The sequence below is a fragment of the Cottoperca gobio genome, chromosome 4 (genome assembly GCF_900634415.1).
Source record: "Cottoperca gobio chromosome 4, fCotGob3.1, whole genome shotgun sequence".
Lineage (NCBI taxonomy): Eukaryota > Metazoa > Chordata > Actinopteri > Perciformes > Bovichtidae > Cottoperca > Cottoperca gobio.
Window position 1 is genome coordinate 20386163 of NC_041358.1, and position 15023 is coordinate 20401185.

At 41.2% G+C, this 15023-nt stretch overlaps 2 protein-coding genes across 3 annotated transcripts in view; one reads left to right on the forward strand and one right to left on the reverse strand.

Moving 5' to 3' along the window:
* Positions 1–9800: 9800 nt before the first annotated feature.
* Positions 9801–12310, forward strand: rasl11b (RAS-like, family 11, member B). The gene is made up of 4 exons (XM_029428881.1): positions 9801–10119; positions 10247–10303; positions 10416–10492; positions 11104–12310. Exons 1-4 carry the CDS (start codon positions 10005–10007, stop codon positions 11587–11589), a joined length of 735 nt encoding a protein of 244 aa, XP_029284741.1. The 5' UTR covers positions 9801–10004; the 3' UTR covers positions 11590–12310.
* Positions 12311–14433: 2123 nt separating this feature from the next.
* scfd2 (sec1 family domain containing 2) overlaps positions 14434–15023 on the reverse strand; it is a 78017-nt gene continuing 77427 nt past the window's right edge. For both annotated transcript variants that reach the window (XM_029430044.1, XM_029430043.1), the window contains one exon: positions 14434–14841. In XM_029430044.1, the coding sequence (XP_029285904.1) occupies positions 14749–14841 (93 nt within the window). In that variant the 3' untranslated portion in view covers positions 14434–14748. The remainder of the gene's footprint in view (positions 14842–15023) is intronic.

The following is a 15023-nucleotide window of genomic DNA, read 5'->3' on the forward strand; positions in this document are numbered from 1 at the left end:
ATATATATATATATATATATATATATATATACCAAATGAAAGAGTAGAGTCCAATATTTCTTTAAAACTAAAAGCAATGAACGTTCAAATATATTCACTTTATTTTATGGTTGCTCAAAATGTGTCCAAGGTTTTTGTCAAGACCGTCAAATATTTACAAAAAAAAGCAATAAAATCAGGCGACCACATGATGAACTGTTCTCCTGAGGACTCGCTGTCCACCCTCCACATCTGCTAAATGCTACAAGAGCATTCAGGTTCCTGTAAGTTTGCTATTTGTTCAAGACTTTTTACATATTTATTGATGTTGCTACTGTCACAACCATGTGTCAACACTGTCTCTTTTGTAAAGAAATAATAATTTTATATTATGACATAAATGTATGCATTTTAAGTAAAGGCTAGAGGCAGCTAGCAACACAGAGAAAACAAGATGGCTGCTGTAAACAACTCATGCATGACATGGCAAAAAGTGAGTTTTTGTCACCACCGTCAGACGTTAACACCGTCAGGTTTTCTGTCTTATTTATGCTTAAAACATTGCAGTTGTACTGTAGTTTTCATCTTGCCATTCGCCGTTGTTAATATTTACAGAAGGATAACATGTACTTAACAAATAGTTTGTTGTAATTAGGCCACTGTCACCACCGTCAGGTCTGTGTCACGACCGTCAGGTCTGTGTCACCACCGTCAGATGGTGTTTGTTTTAAATGAATATGACATGAATATGTTCCTCCAGTTGATGTATTGAAGTAAATGTCTATTTGAAATCAAAAATGTGATTTTTTTTTATGTCCATAATTATTATTTTGTATATTTAATGCTAATGATGAAAGTTGCATGATACTAAGCAATGACAGGAAAAACACATCATTTATGAAAAAATGACAAAATCAGGAGGTTGCCCAGAAATATTGCTCGATTGCTGAGACCTTGTTCTATAAACACATACGTTTAGATTTCTTAACAATAAATCTTTTATTTTTTTCAAATTTAAAACCTGTTTTATCCAAATTCTCAAGAATCAGTGATGTACGTTAGGAGCCACCAGAAGCACAGTCCAATTCTTTGTGTCCAAATATACTTGGTATATAAAGCTCTTGAGTTTGTGTAGCACATATAACAAAATCCTAAAAATACACATATCCAGAAATGTTCATTCAGGTGATGACCCTGTTTGCTGCCTCCTATCCCAAAATGCACCTGTTCAGCTCCACAACCAGTCAGTGAGACAAAGACAACAGCACAATAGCTGCATTGTTCTGATTACAAAAAATCAGGGAGCAGAAGAGTTCACTGTGACCATCTAATACAGGCAGCCCTAGAGACTGTATCTGTGTGTGTGTGCTTGTTATAAATGTGGGCATTTGAGGAAGTGCACTGTTATTATGTTGGTTACTCATAATGCAATCAAATTGATGTACAACACCAAATGTAACGGAGCCACACATGAAGTGAATGCATTGTTCAGTAAACAGTTTCAGTGTCAGTAGACTATAGTGTCAGTCAGGCTACATAAAGCACTCGCATAGTTTTTTATTATCATTTCACTGAATTCACATAATGACAGGGACATTGGTGTTTCGCTGTCAAGCCGTAAGTGATTCTAGGCATTCAAAGAGTACCTATTACAGTTTTTTATTTGGATAATAAAAGGAAAATGGCTCCTAATTTAGAACTGACAGAATCTAATGAAACATAAGAGAACCAGATTGTGTGAAACGGACCTGTTAGCATCGGCTTAAAAAGGGTATATCAGAAATCTGCATGCCTTTTGGAAGACAACCTCTTACCCCACACACACACACACACACACACACACACACACACACACACACACACACACACACACACACGCTCATGTGCTCATATATCATATCCCCTGCATATTTTTCTCAACTCTATAGCAGCTCCAGATTCCTGGGCTGCCCTTTGTCTACTCTGGAGCCTCACTAGCATCTTGTCCCGATCACGGCCAATAACAATAGATCTGTTTGTATAACTGGACGTCTACAGTGAGCTGAGATGGCTGCAGAAAGCACTGGAGCTTGACCCACTTTCCAGTCTTGTGAACAGCATTAATTCACTCTGCCAGGTGCTTGGGAGACTGGAGGTCTGCTAAGTGAACTTACAGCAACCTTTATCTGCCCTTTACGGAGCACAGGATAACGTTAGAGGTTTTGATCGCAAAGGACCTTGAGAGGTTTGGTTGTGTAGCTATGTCTCAACAGAAAAATACAAATGCACAAAGTTTGTATGGATAAAGAAATGCAGCACTTCAAGATGTTGTTACAGCACCCAACAACAGTGTGACTCAATATCAAAGGTAGTCAGTTACTTTACTCGTTACTCCAGTCCAACTCCATCACCTTTCAACGACTCAAAATCTCCACTCTGATGTCATATTCAGTATTTAATACATGTAGAAATATAAAGTAAGGCATCGCCATCCTTCGGTTTTTGTGTGCATCTTCAATTTTACGCTAAAAGAAAACCTTGGTGGGAACGCCAGAGTTTAAATATCACAAAATAAGGTTTTACGCTTCACTGACGGGGTAAAGTCGGCGTATCAATAAAGGAACTGAAAGTGCAATGGAAACAGACTGAGTGAATAAATCATGATGTAGCCTCCATGAAGCATGTGACATGACATGTGAAGCTTTTAGCTTCAATGAAGAGACGGCAGATGAAAACATCAGATGAGGAGTTAATTCCCTTAAATGTATACATGAAACAGACATATTTCCATCACGTTTTTTCAACACATGCGTTTACTCGTCACAACATGACACAAATCCCTACAATCAATATCACAGCTCGAAAAAATACACTAAGCCAAATGTGCAAATAGTTGATACACATTTCATCTCAATGCAACCCGGCTCGCAAATGTTTTTGTTTTTTACATAGAAATTACATTTACATAAATTGCCATGGGTGCCTCAACAATGATTCATAAAAGATTTGACTGAAGCTGAGATGGTTAGTCTCAAAAATATCTGGAGATCAAAACATACACATCTCCTGCTCTTGTAATAATATAATAATGCATGTGTCTAATGGGTGTACCATTAGCTATGTGTTTTCTCCATAAAATAAAATAAATCCTTATGCAGATGTTTTTATTAAAAGTAAACAAAAGCTAAAAACGATCTCTCTTTACCAAAATGCCTTGAAAATGAACATCAACTATACAATAAGTGTAGAAACATCTCTAAATACAATTTGTTTTGCAATACACCATGGGTGTTTAAGATTAGTCTTAATGTGATTCTTCTCCCTCTTTATTAAGCTGCACACTGAATGCAGGTTTCCTCCATCAAGGACAGTTTTAAAAAAGACCTTCTTCCCCTCACACCTTAAAACGTTCTCTTAATGGTAAAATACAAACCACATATGCTCAGAATAAGTGCATTTACCATTTGTCACTCACAGGTTTGACATGTGAGAAGGAAAAAAACAACTTCTCAATCATACAAGAACAAAACAAAGCCAAAGGAGATTATTTAATGCAGGCCATTGTCTTTCAGATTCAGTATACATTATAAAGTGCACGTAAGAATTCATTTGTTTTTATCAGTTAAACTACTAAAATCTCATAGCAAGGCAAATTGTCGGCTTTCTTCTCTAATTAAAGGCCTTGGAATGTCTTGCTTTCGGTTACCTGTCTGTGATTGTGTGAAGCATTGTAAGGAGACAGCTCTCTCTGTATTTATTCAGTGGTCTAATGAAGTAGCATCAAGTGGCACGTGATGCTGTGGCACTCCCTCCTTCAGGATGTCGCACGCACATCTTTTTTATTGTACTCGAGGCGAACTTTCACGTCGGGTACAGCGTGTACCCTTTAAGAACTCTGACACGTCTGTGTTAGTCTGTGGCAAACTAATGGCCCAGTTACACCACAAGACCTTCCTGCCGCAGACATAATATAATAATGTGTTTCTGAAAGCCAGGCTGGGAGGGAAAGAGTGTGTGCTTAACTATCATCCAAGTATCGCCTGTGGTGGGGCTGGAGAGAAGCAGAGGCATGAACCCTCGTGGTCAATTGCATTTAACTCAGCAAAGAGGAAATGGGATGATCACATCAATGAAAAGAGCATGTAACACACATAACCAAGATACTTTAACACACACCACTCAAATGTGTAGGACTTAACTTAAAACAACGTCCCCATCACCGCAAAAACAAATGTCTTCAGTTACATCTTTCATCTTGTGAAATTGACTGTATACAGGAGAGTTGACAAATGTATATTCTTATAATGAACATGTTGGGGGATCTATTTTCTGAGCGTCTGCATGTGCAGGGTCTGAAGCGTTTGGAGGACAGTTCAAGTAGTTTTAGTGGGAGGAATAGTAGAATAACTCATGATAAACTATCCTAAATAGACTTTAATGTGAACAATCACCATGACGTGAGCACAGCCTCAAATGGTCAATTGCAGGTCTGTGACTCGCAGACTTGGCAGAATAGCATCAGTGATTGAATGTAAATGTCAGGAACAAGGTAAAGACACTCATTAATGGGTGCACACGTGCAATAACCTGCGTGTGTCTCCATACGACTGCTTTAAGGCTCCCTTTAGTCACGGTGGTCACCTAGGGGAAAGGAGACAAGAAGTGATGCAACAAGGGATGAATGAGCACTAAGCCCTCTGAAGAAGCACTTCGGGCTTTATCTAAAAAGAAAAATGTCCTTCTAAACATAAAAATAATAAAAGAGCAAGCGGATATTAAGATTATAACAGGTGGTCTGGTTCTTTTGTTGGTTTATTCAGCTACCTCCATTCTGAGCAACCTCGTTTAACCTAATCTAACATCCAAATCCCACGACCTTAAACCACCTCTGTGTTGTTGTTGTTGTATTTAAATACGCTTCTCTCATCTGTCTGTCTACAGTATGTTGAAGGAAAGTCCTTTAGGTCACAGACTAAAACACACCATTGTGTTTTCACACAGGTGTCTAATCCACCTGCATTCAGGTTCACTCGTCCCGTGAGAGGTCGTGACAGGACTGAGCCCGTCTGTCAGTTTGCACACAGAACTTTATTTACTCTTGAAGACACTGGACTGACAGAAAAACTGCTTCGTTGATGACAAAAGATGACATGGGTAAACTGTGAAAAAACAAGGTTATCAATTTAAGATAATAATAACGATGGAAGGACATTGATAGATGTCTGACAAAGGTCTGACTGAAAAGAGATCTGAATGTCTGACAATCTATGTTTGCAATCTTATTTTCCATGAGCACATACTGTTCCTCTCACCTGAATCGGGCTGCACGTGCACAGCTGCATCTTCATCCCTATTCATTACTGGGCTCTTGTTACTTGAGAGCCGACGAGCTAAACAGGTCACGGTGTCCCGCTGAAGGCTGTGAAGAAGACACATCAGAGCTGTCATTAGAGCCAGAATCATAGCTCAATCACACATTTCATTCTCCCCTTTGTGGCACACAAGGACCAACAATTCCTCTCCATACCCGAGGCATTATCACACAGTACACATAGTACTGCTATGCCTAAAGTTTCTCATACTGTTTGTGTAATTGAAAGTATGTGAAGCGGGGTTTGGCAGTAGCTTCGTTACAGCCACTCAGTGACCACATCCATGTATCAGAGTTCCAGCCCTGGCCCAGAATCAGCCCCCGAGGAAGCTTTCTGTTTATATTAGACCACCACAGAGGCTGTACTCTGAACCTCGCTCTGCCTCCAGCCTGAGCTCCAGCTCCGTTTAGTCTGGGCAGTTAAGCAGGCTAGACTGACAAACAGGGCTCGGGGGGACAGTCTAAATTACCAACAGAGGCCCAAAACCATAAATCTCAACTACTGGACCCTCCGTGTCCCAACACGATCCGTCCAGTGTCACCCTCCTTCTGTGTGCCTCTGTCCCGGGATGATTACATCTCAATGCAACCCGGCTAGCAAATGTTTTTTTTTTTACATAGAAATGACATTAGAAATAAATTGCCATGGGTGACTCAACAATGATTCATAACAAATTAGACTGAAGCTGAGATGGTTAGTCTCAAACATATCTAGAGATAAAAACATACACATATCAAGTTCTTGCAATAATAGAATAATGCATGTGTCTAATGGGGTCCAGGTCATCGGGCTCATTACTGTTTCGCCTAAATGTGTAAACGATGACACCATTATTTACTGTATACACATGGAAGAGGTGCCGAGAATGTAACACAATTGTTGACTGTTATGGAAAAGGCAGCTGTCTGGATTTCTTTAACCAGCTATGTGTTTTCTCCATAAAATAAAATAAATCCTTATGCAGATGTTTTTATTAGAAGTAAACAAAAGCTAAAAACGATCTCTCTTTACCAAAATGCCTTGAAAATGAACATCAACTATACAATAAGTGTAGAAACATCTCTAAATACAATTTGTTTTGCAATACACCATGGGTGTTTAAGATTAGTCTCAATGTGATTCTTCTCCCTCTTTATTAAGCTGCACACTGAATGCAGGTTTCCTCCATCAAAAAAAGACCTTCTTCCCCTCACACCTTAAAACGTTTCTCTTAATTTCCACGTAACATGGTAAAATACAAACCACATATGCTCAGAATAAGTGCATTTAACATTTTTCACTCACAGGTTTGACATGTGAGAAGGAAAAAAACAACTTCTCAATCAGTGTAAACAGGATAATCCCGGAGTTTAAAGTCTTACCTTAAATACATATCTATGGTCACATGCACACCAGACGAAAACACCATTATCCTCTGTTATTACTGCAACATCTATAGTGCTGTCTGTCTGTCTGTCATGCACACATGCAACAGCCATACCTGTAGACACAAAATAAAGAGTTTGGGGACTGACACTCCAATCCACAGAAATGAAAACCAATTATACGATGTTACGCCAGAGATCAGCTGTGGAATGTAAACAGGAGAAGGGATGAAGAAGCATGATTTAAATATTTTCCATCATGTTTTTTAAGAAGCTTAGCAATGACTTCAATGTAACTTCATTGTAAAATCATTGAGGTGGCATTCCTCGAGAGGGAGGAGGTGGTGTGTTGTGTGTGTGCGTATGAGGGGTGGGGGGTTATTGTCATTCAGAGCCAGTGCCATAGTACACACAACCCCCTAAAATCTCCATTGCCATCCCCCTACTATACTGTTGACATTCAGGGGTATGCAAATGGCTGATCATGTTGGAAGGCTCACATTTCAATAAGAAAAAACAACCTCTCCTCCTTTGTGTAGCCCAAGAGCTGCTTGTGGCCGGCCAATACGATTTCCATTGGTCATTGTAGATGCAAATGTTCTTGTTGATACAAACACATAAGTGAAGAGATCTATGAATAGATATGTGAATAGACCTGACCCGTTTTTTTGTGCATATGCGGTTAAGTCCTGCAAGGACATAGAAAAAGCAAACAACTGGCCATTGCATTCAATTATTTCTTAAATTATAAATAAAAATATTGAACTTTAATGGAACATTTAAAAACTCCTACCTGCTTGTCAGTAGAGTCCAAATTTAGAGCATTAAGTACGGTTATTTTGTACCATTCACACAGCTTTGAAGTAGATTACTAAATCTAAAACCAGGATGGAAATAATTTGCTACTAACAATCACGTTGCCTGACAATGATTACATGCAATAGAGAATGATATGCATCTATCATGATACTGATAAACGTATGACAGTGGCTCGTGAGGTTTGCCTCCAGGGCAGCTCAAACTGCCCCAATTTCTCTGATATCCCAAATGACCCTCCTTTGAGGGATCAGGCCCGGGGGCATGTGATGGATGTATGCCTCTTCTCAGCTTTACTGTAAAAGGTGAGGCCACCTCAGGAAATCAGTCCACACTTCTTTGTCAACAAGGACATCCTTCTGAGAACACCTCCTCCTCCTGATTTCATCTACCCCTCGTCCCTTCCGCCACCCCCAATTACCTCGACATTCCTCTGTTTGCAGCGAATACCCCAAATTCTCCCTGATAATTGTCAACACCCCTGCCAAAGGATTACCCCCCATTTTACCATCCCTAACCATCTATTGTCACCTCTGTGTGAGTGACACTCTGATCCCCAAATCAAGCCTTGTTCTGCTCTGTTTTGGCTATAATTGTCCGCCTTGACTCAAAGGTATTTTAATTTACCTCCATCCCTCCCTCGGGGAAAGTGAAGGCAACACCACTAAAGGAACAACCAAACAGACAGCAGAGTTACTGCACTGCAGTGTGAAATGTATTATCACCACTTAAACATAGTTTTTTTATAGAAATAAAACAAGTGATGCTGCACTCCGTCATAATCAGGTTAAAGTCAATATGTCATACTTTGCTGCGTCTGGTGTGTGTGAGTCACTCACCATTTCTGAGTGAATACTGGTGGGTCACTAGGATAACAGGCTAGAAAAACCTCCACAGCATCCTCTATCATATGTCATCATTACCCTTCTCGCCTGGTTGCTAGAGGAGGGAACAACCTTGATGCATTTTATCTTTCTGTGTTTCAAATATGCCGCAGCGTGGGCTCAGATTACAAACTGGTTACACCTCACTCACATCATTCATTTAAAAAGGCACAAGCTTGAGCTTAACTTGCTGTCAGGAAACTCTGAGAGAATCCAATTTACATGTCATCAAATGCAAGTATGTACAGTATTTACTGACTATTAGCAAGAAAACAGGCTCGCCCTTCCCATAATGCTGCCAGGGTGGGGTTCACTGTGGGGTGGTTAGAGGGATAATTCAGTATGTTCATGTGTACACACCTCAAAACCATGTCTGCTCACGAATCCCGGGCACTAATTTCGTATTTCAGCGCCACCGCCTGTCATCAGCACTCTTATCAAAAATACATACCAGACCATAATCACAGAAGGACTGGAAGCCAAAATACCTCAGAGCACATGAACACAAATGAAAGATGGGAGAGGGAGAGAGGGAGGCCTGTGGGGGACGTGACAGAGGAGATAGAAGAAGTGGGACAAAGAGATGATACAGGTTAAATCAGAGCGGAGAGCAGCTGCCAGATAGATTTTACTACTTTGTTTCTTTTTTGGGTAACTGGCTGAAACATTTAGTCATTTCTGGATGTGGAGGGCCGGTGGCTTTCACATGCATGGCCTAAATGCTTGCACGAGTTCTTGTAAGGTATGCACGGGTGTGTAGAGGGGCTCTATTTGTGCAACATCAGCAGTCATTAACCCCCTGTGTGGACAATTCACAAGTTTGGGGACATGTCTAAACAGGTTACCAGCTGCAACACAACACTGGTAGGTTGAACAAGGATCCATGAGCATCTAGTAATTCCACACTTCCAAAACTGTAGTGTTATGGTTGAGACTCAGAAATCATGCAGAATAAGAATCTTTTTTTAATCATTTTGCATTCACATACAAGACATTTGCATTGATGTATTTGTGCAATAACATGAACATAGAAGGGGAACATTACATTAAAAAGTATTGTAAAAATCAAGGAACATAAATATAAGAAAATTCCAATAAAAATATGAAAATAACACAGGTGGTAATGTAGCTGGTTGTATTTTGAGGATGTCACCAATGCTCAAACAATGTAGGCAAACTATTTGTAAAAACTGGCGTTTGGTTTGGACATAGTGTTTTTTCAGGACACCCACCCAGAGTTCCCACCTGTTGCGAGATTTCTCGCTTGTGTACAGCATGCATATCCACGTGAAGGCGGAGGCTCACGAGGAAGAAGAAGGGGGGGGGGGGGGGGGGGAGTCAGATGTGACCGCCGCTCGAGCGCTATAAAAGCCGCGAGCGCTTCTCAACAGCACAGCATTCGCTCAGTGCGCTGTCTCTTATCATATCACCAGCACTAGTGTTCATCTATATTCCTTCTACCGAACCACTTCGGGAGTGATACAGGATTAACTTCATCTGTTTTACCTCAAAGATTTGTCTTGCGAGCGTCGAAAGAGTTTGGACAAGAAACTACCTTTGTCTCCATTTTTATTTCCTGGACATAGGCTATCTAACACACGGAAAAGAAAATGCGTCTCATCCAGAACATGACGACCATTGCGGAGTATTCAGCAGCGGAGAGCTCGGTCCCCAACCGGGTCATTAAAATGGCTGTGATAGGAGGCAGCGGAGTTGGAAAAACAGGTAAGAAAAAATGAATATAATCACTACGCTGTAGTTTATCACAGCCTTGTCATAGAGTGATTTATATTGTCTTGTATATTCTGTCATATGTGTCTAATATTGTATTCTTCTTCTCTTTTTTTTTTAGCGCTCGTGGTGAGATTCCTAACAAGGCGTTTCATCGGAGACTATGAGAGAAATGCTGGTGAGTAACTGAGCAGTGTTCGTTTTGAAGATGACATGGGCTTTATGTTTCTTTCTAAGATGTTGAAACAATTGGGTGCTAAAATTCATTTTTGCTTCTTTTGTGTTTGAAGGTAATCTGTACTCCAGAGAAGTCCAGGTGGACGGAGAGCAAGTGACCATCCAGGTTCAAGACACTCCTGGTGTGGAGGTAAGATCCTCTTCTTTTTATTATTATTATTATTATTATTATTATTATTATTATTATTATTATTATTTTTATCTCTCATCTCTCAGACTGAAAACAGACAGATTAGTTTATTTACCGTGGGCTGACTGGAAGGTAAATGAGCAGACAGGGTATAACATATGAACATTTGTTTGATAATCCAATACAAAGATAATATAATCTAATTCACTGTCTGGCTGTTAAAACCATCTATGCCTTTCTTGACTGGGCACCAGTCCAAAACCAAAGATGTGTGTGTGTATGTATATTTTCTCCTGAAGTAGAGCCCTTCAGTCTGGCTGTGTAATCTCCCATTTAGGCTAATGGCTGTCTGAGGCCAGCGTAAATGATACCCTGATCCAGATCCAGACTCCTCAATCACCCACACCTCACGGTTCTGGAGGAGTAACCCTATAGCTCTTGTCTGCCTCAGTCGGCATTCCAGTCATTACTCAAGATCAGTTATAAAAAAAAAACCTCAGGGAACATTCAATCTTCATTATTTAATTCAACAGAAAATGCTTAAAATGTTTCTCTAAGTAAGTGTGCTGGGTTGTGTTTTAATCAATCTCCCCTTTTCTTTCCCCTCCCAGATGACTGATAATGGCATCAATCTACCTGATCATGTGACCTGCTCCATCCAGTGGGCTGATGCAGTGGTGCTGGTGTACTCTGCGACAGACCAGCGTAGCTTCGATTTGATCGAACAGCTGCACCAGCTGGTTGTTCGTACCGGAGGCGCCAACATGCCTCCGGTCATCCTGCTGGCCAATAAGGTGGACCTGCTGCACCTGAGGCGGGTCGACTCCCAGCAGGGCTCTTTGCTGGCGGGAACACTGGGCTGCTCTTTCTATGAAGTGTCTGCCAGCGAGGACTACAACCAGGTGCACAAGGCTTTCCACAGGCTGTGCTGCCAGCTAGCCAAGCAGCCGCCTCCTGCCTCCAACTCTGCCGGCGCTGCCACAGAGAAGAGGCGCTCGCCCCTCATCCCTAGGCCAAAGTCTCCCAATATGCAAGACCTGAAGAGGCGCTTCAAGCAAGCACTGTCAGCGAAAGTCAGGACAGTCACCTCAGTGTGAAGAGCACCAAAAGTTGAAAATGGTCCCGGGTGACCAGAGAAACGAAAGCACTCCGTGTGGACGAAAAAAAAAAGTCTGAATCAGTCTGGCTGAAGAAGGCAGATGTGAAATGAACAGCGGTGAGCTCTAAGTAGCGAGAGGCTGATTAATCTTGGTAATGACCTCTAAGTGGCAGGTGTCTGCTCTGTCAGATACCATGTGTGAGGAAAGGCAGTGAGGAGCTTCATCATCTGTTCGGGGGAAGAATCGACACCTGTGGACACAGAAGCAGCTGTGTGAGGCTGACTGAGCCCCGGACTCTCTGCATATAAAATCAAAAAACTGTAAAGCAAGCTCTCCTGGCAACAGCAGCGCGGAGAGACGGCTTATGTTTAGCCGTGCTGCCCATTGTGGCTTTTCTGTATTCAGACTGCCACTGCATGGCACCACTACATTGGCTGGTGTTACTATACCAGCCTCTGGAGCCAGGGCTCTGTGCAGCCGTGTGTGTTCTCACTCTTGTATGTAAATACCTGCAGTATATTTTCGCAGCATCCAGAACCATCACTGTGCAGAACGGTGAGGGGCTGAGGGGGTGGGCGTTTGTAGCCGGGCAGCAGACACACTATGTAGCGGCGGTTATTATCACTGATGCACTTTATTAAAAGGAATGACCCAAAGGGCTTATTGTTATTTATTTGTTACAAATGTTTTTTGTTCACAATAAAAATGATGAATTTGACGACGACTCTGTTTTTATTATTTAACATTCTGGTAATGAGCTTTGACAGCAGAAACAAGCATGCAGACAGTACATTTCAAACCATTTATATGAAGATGGGTTAACATATTTTACAAAATTGTTATCAATGTGGTACCAAAGTACTTAATCTCATTAAAATCAAAGCTACTTGACAAGAGCTTGGCAGACTTCCTACTATTGCAAATCAATAGCTTAACTTCTCTATAGTGCAGCAGTGCAGTGGAATAATCTGCCCACAAAACTGAAACTGATTATTTCACAGAGCATGTGTTAAGTGGCCTTAAATAACTGGTTACAAAGTATCATGTAGAATATTTCATTTAAATTTGTAACTTTTTGTGACCAAGATAATAAGAGCATGTTGACACAGTGCTACGTGCTATTTATATGTTGATTGTATTGTCTGCACTTTATCTTGAGGTGTGTGTTAAGTGTAAAGGCCCTGTCACACGTATCCATATGGCGGAAACTAATGCCGGCGTATACGACATTTACGGCAATACGCTGGTGTGCGTTGATATAAATTAAGGGTCAATTGTGATTGTTCGAAGGACGCAGACGATACGTATATGAAAATTAGCTCAAAATTTGTCAGAGTCCAAATACGTCCAACTTTCCCACAGCGGTGTTGTAGCTGACGTATACATAACGAATACATAACAAATTATTATACGTATGTCAAACATTGATAGCGTATCCCTTACTTATACAAAACGTATCAGAGCGTCTGGCCAACGGAGCTGGAAAAGTGCCATTTGGTTCACGTCATGCTGATGCTGGAGAACAGAATGTACTCTTGTCGCAGCCTCTCAGCATCCTCCATGCTCTCTGATGCTGGGTAGATGTATTCATCAAGACGTGCTGTGAAGAAGTGAGGAGATATATCGTATTGCTGATATTTTGTATACGCCATATTGTTGTATACGTTATGCATTTGTTGGGTATCCGTCTGATACATTTTGTATAAGTAAGTGATGCTCTATCAATAAGTTAGACATGCGTATCTGTATATGTTCCCTTTTCCGATCGGATCCGATGAAAAGTTGGACGTATTTGGACTCTTGACAGATTGTGAGCTATTTTTCGTATACGTTTCTGCCATACGGATATGTGTGACAGGGTCCTTTATACTAGAGGGACTGTGGGGATGGGAATAAGCATTCAGGCTTTTTTGTATTTTCATCTTCTGTGAAATTTAACGTATGTAATGACTGCAATGCAGCGATATACATGTTTTTTTGAAATCATTAAATCAAATCAAAAACATTCACTTGTTGAGCCTGCAGTGATTTCCTTGACTCCACGACACAATGAGCAGCATCACTGTTGCTGTGAGGGGGCTGACTGACGCAGGTAATCTGGCGGATGAATAACCCCATTCTTATAAAAATCCATTGATAACAGCATCGACGAACGGCATTGAAGAAGACGAGCATAACTGGTCTTGAGATCTGTCTCCAGCTTAGACCCCGGTGCCATCCTTGACCCCAGACAAATGAAGTTGACATAGAAAGCTGCTGAAACAGCCTGAGCTGAGCATGAGTTCATGTTGCACTTCTGAGAATTGCAATCTTCCAGAAGATAAGGAGAAAATTATATTAAAACCCTTTTCCAATAAACCTGAGTGTGTGTGTGTGTGTGTGTGTTATTATGTTAGAGATCTGCTTATTTACAGTCCAGAATCTAATTAGTGAATCCTGAACATCCTGGTCCAATCTGTCAGAAGAGCTTCAAAACACATGTTTTATTGGTCTCTCTCTGTTTCACAAAAGCTCTTGTTGTTCACCATCGATTCAAATGTCTAGGTGGATGAAATTACTCAACTGCGGGAATAAAGAGAGGATGGGGAGTGTAGGTGGAGAGTGTGGGTGGAGAGTGTGGTGGTGGCTCTAGGTGTGAGCAAAAGATCGGCCTTAGCAGACGCTGTGAAACGGTTTGCTAATTATTCTGCTTTTTTTTGTTGTCACCGTATGATGCGGCGAGGTGTGAGAGGACGCTAACGTGTATTCTCTCCACCACCTGTTAAGTTCACACATACAGCCTGGTCAAAACGGCTAACAACTGAGCCTGTCGTATGCAAATGAGAGGCAGCACGACACCACTGTGTTTGAAAAGGTTTTATTTGTTTAATATTAACATTTGATGTCATTCTACAACTCTCAGAAAGATTTCCATTTGGCAGCAGAAGAGGGACACACACACACACACATTTACATCTTCTTTTCCTTCTTTAATATAATTACTTTACAGTTTACTTTGGAATGCCGACAAAACACACGTTTCCTTGATTTCCACTGGCAGCTTTTGACAGTGATTTTCATTACAGGAGCTCAAATCACACCTGAGGAGGTGTCGAGACATTTGCGGCGCATGTGTCCCCCCACGTGTGCGTGCATGCGTTTCCACGTGACGGCTCTTTAGACACCGATATCAGGCAGCAGTCTTCGGGTGGTGAAGAGGAGCTCGGGGATATCCGTCGGCCTCAGTAATCTGGTAGACAAAACCAGCACCTGGATGCGAGCACAACATAATCAGTAAAGTGAAAATGGGTCACTGTGAGTAACTCGACACCTAATGAAGAAATGAAGCGGACCTGAATGTCAGCGTGAATAATGTGCAGATCAACACGGGGCACGAATTAGGTGCCTTGGAAATTGGTTTATGTTCTTAATTTGATTAAATTATTCCCCGT

Bases quoted from the DNA above. Each gene is read 5' to 3' on its own strand.
- rasl11b (XM_029428881.1), top strand. From the start codon at position 10,005: ATGCGTCTCATCCAGAACATGACGACCATTGCGGAGTATTCAGCAGCG. The intron at 10,120-10,246 runs GTAAGAAAAAAT...TTTTTTTTTTAG, and splicing joins CAGCGGAGTTGGAAAAACAG to CGCTCGTGGTGAGATTCCTA. The intron at 10,493-11,103 runs GTAAGATCCTCT...TTCCCCTCCCAG, and splicing joins AAGACACTCCTGGTGTGGAG to ATGACTGATAATGGCATCAA.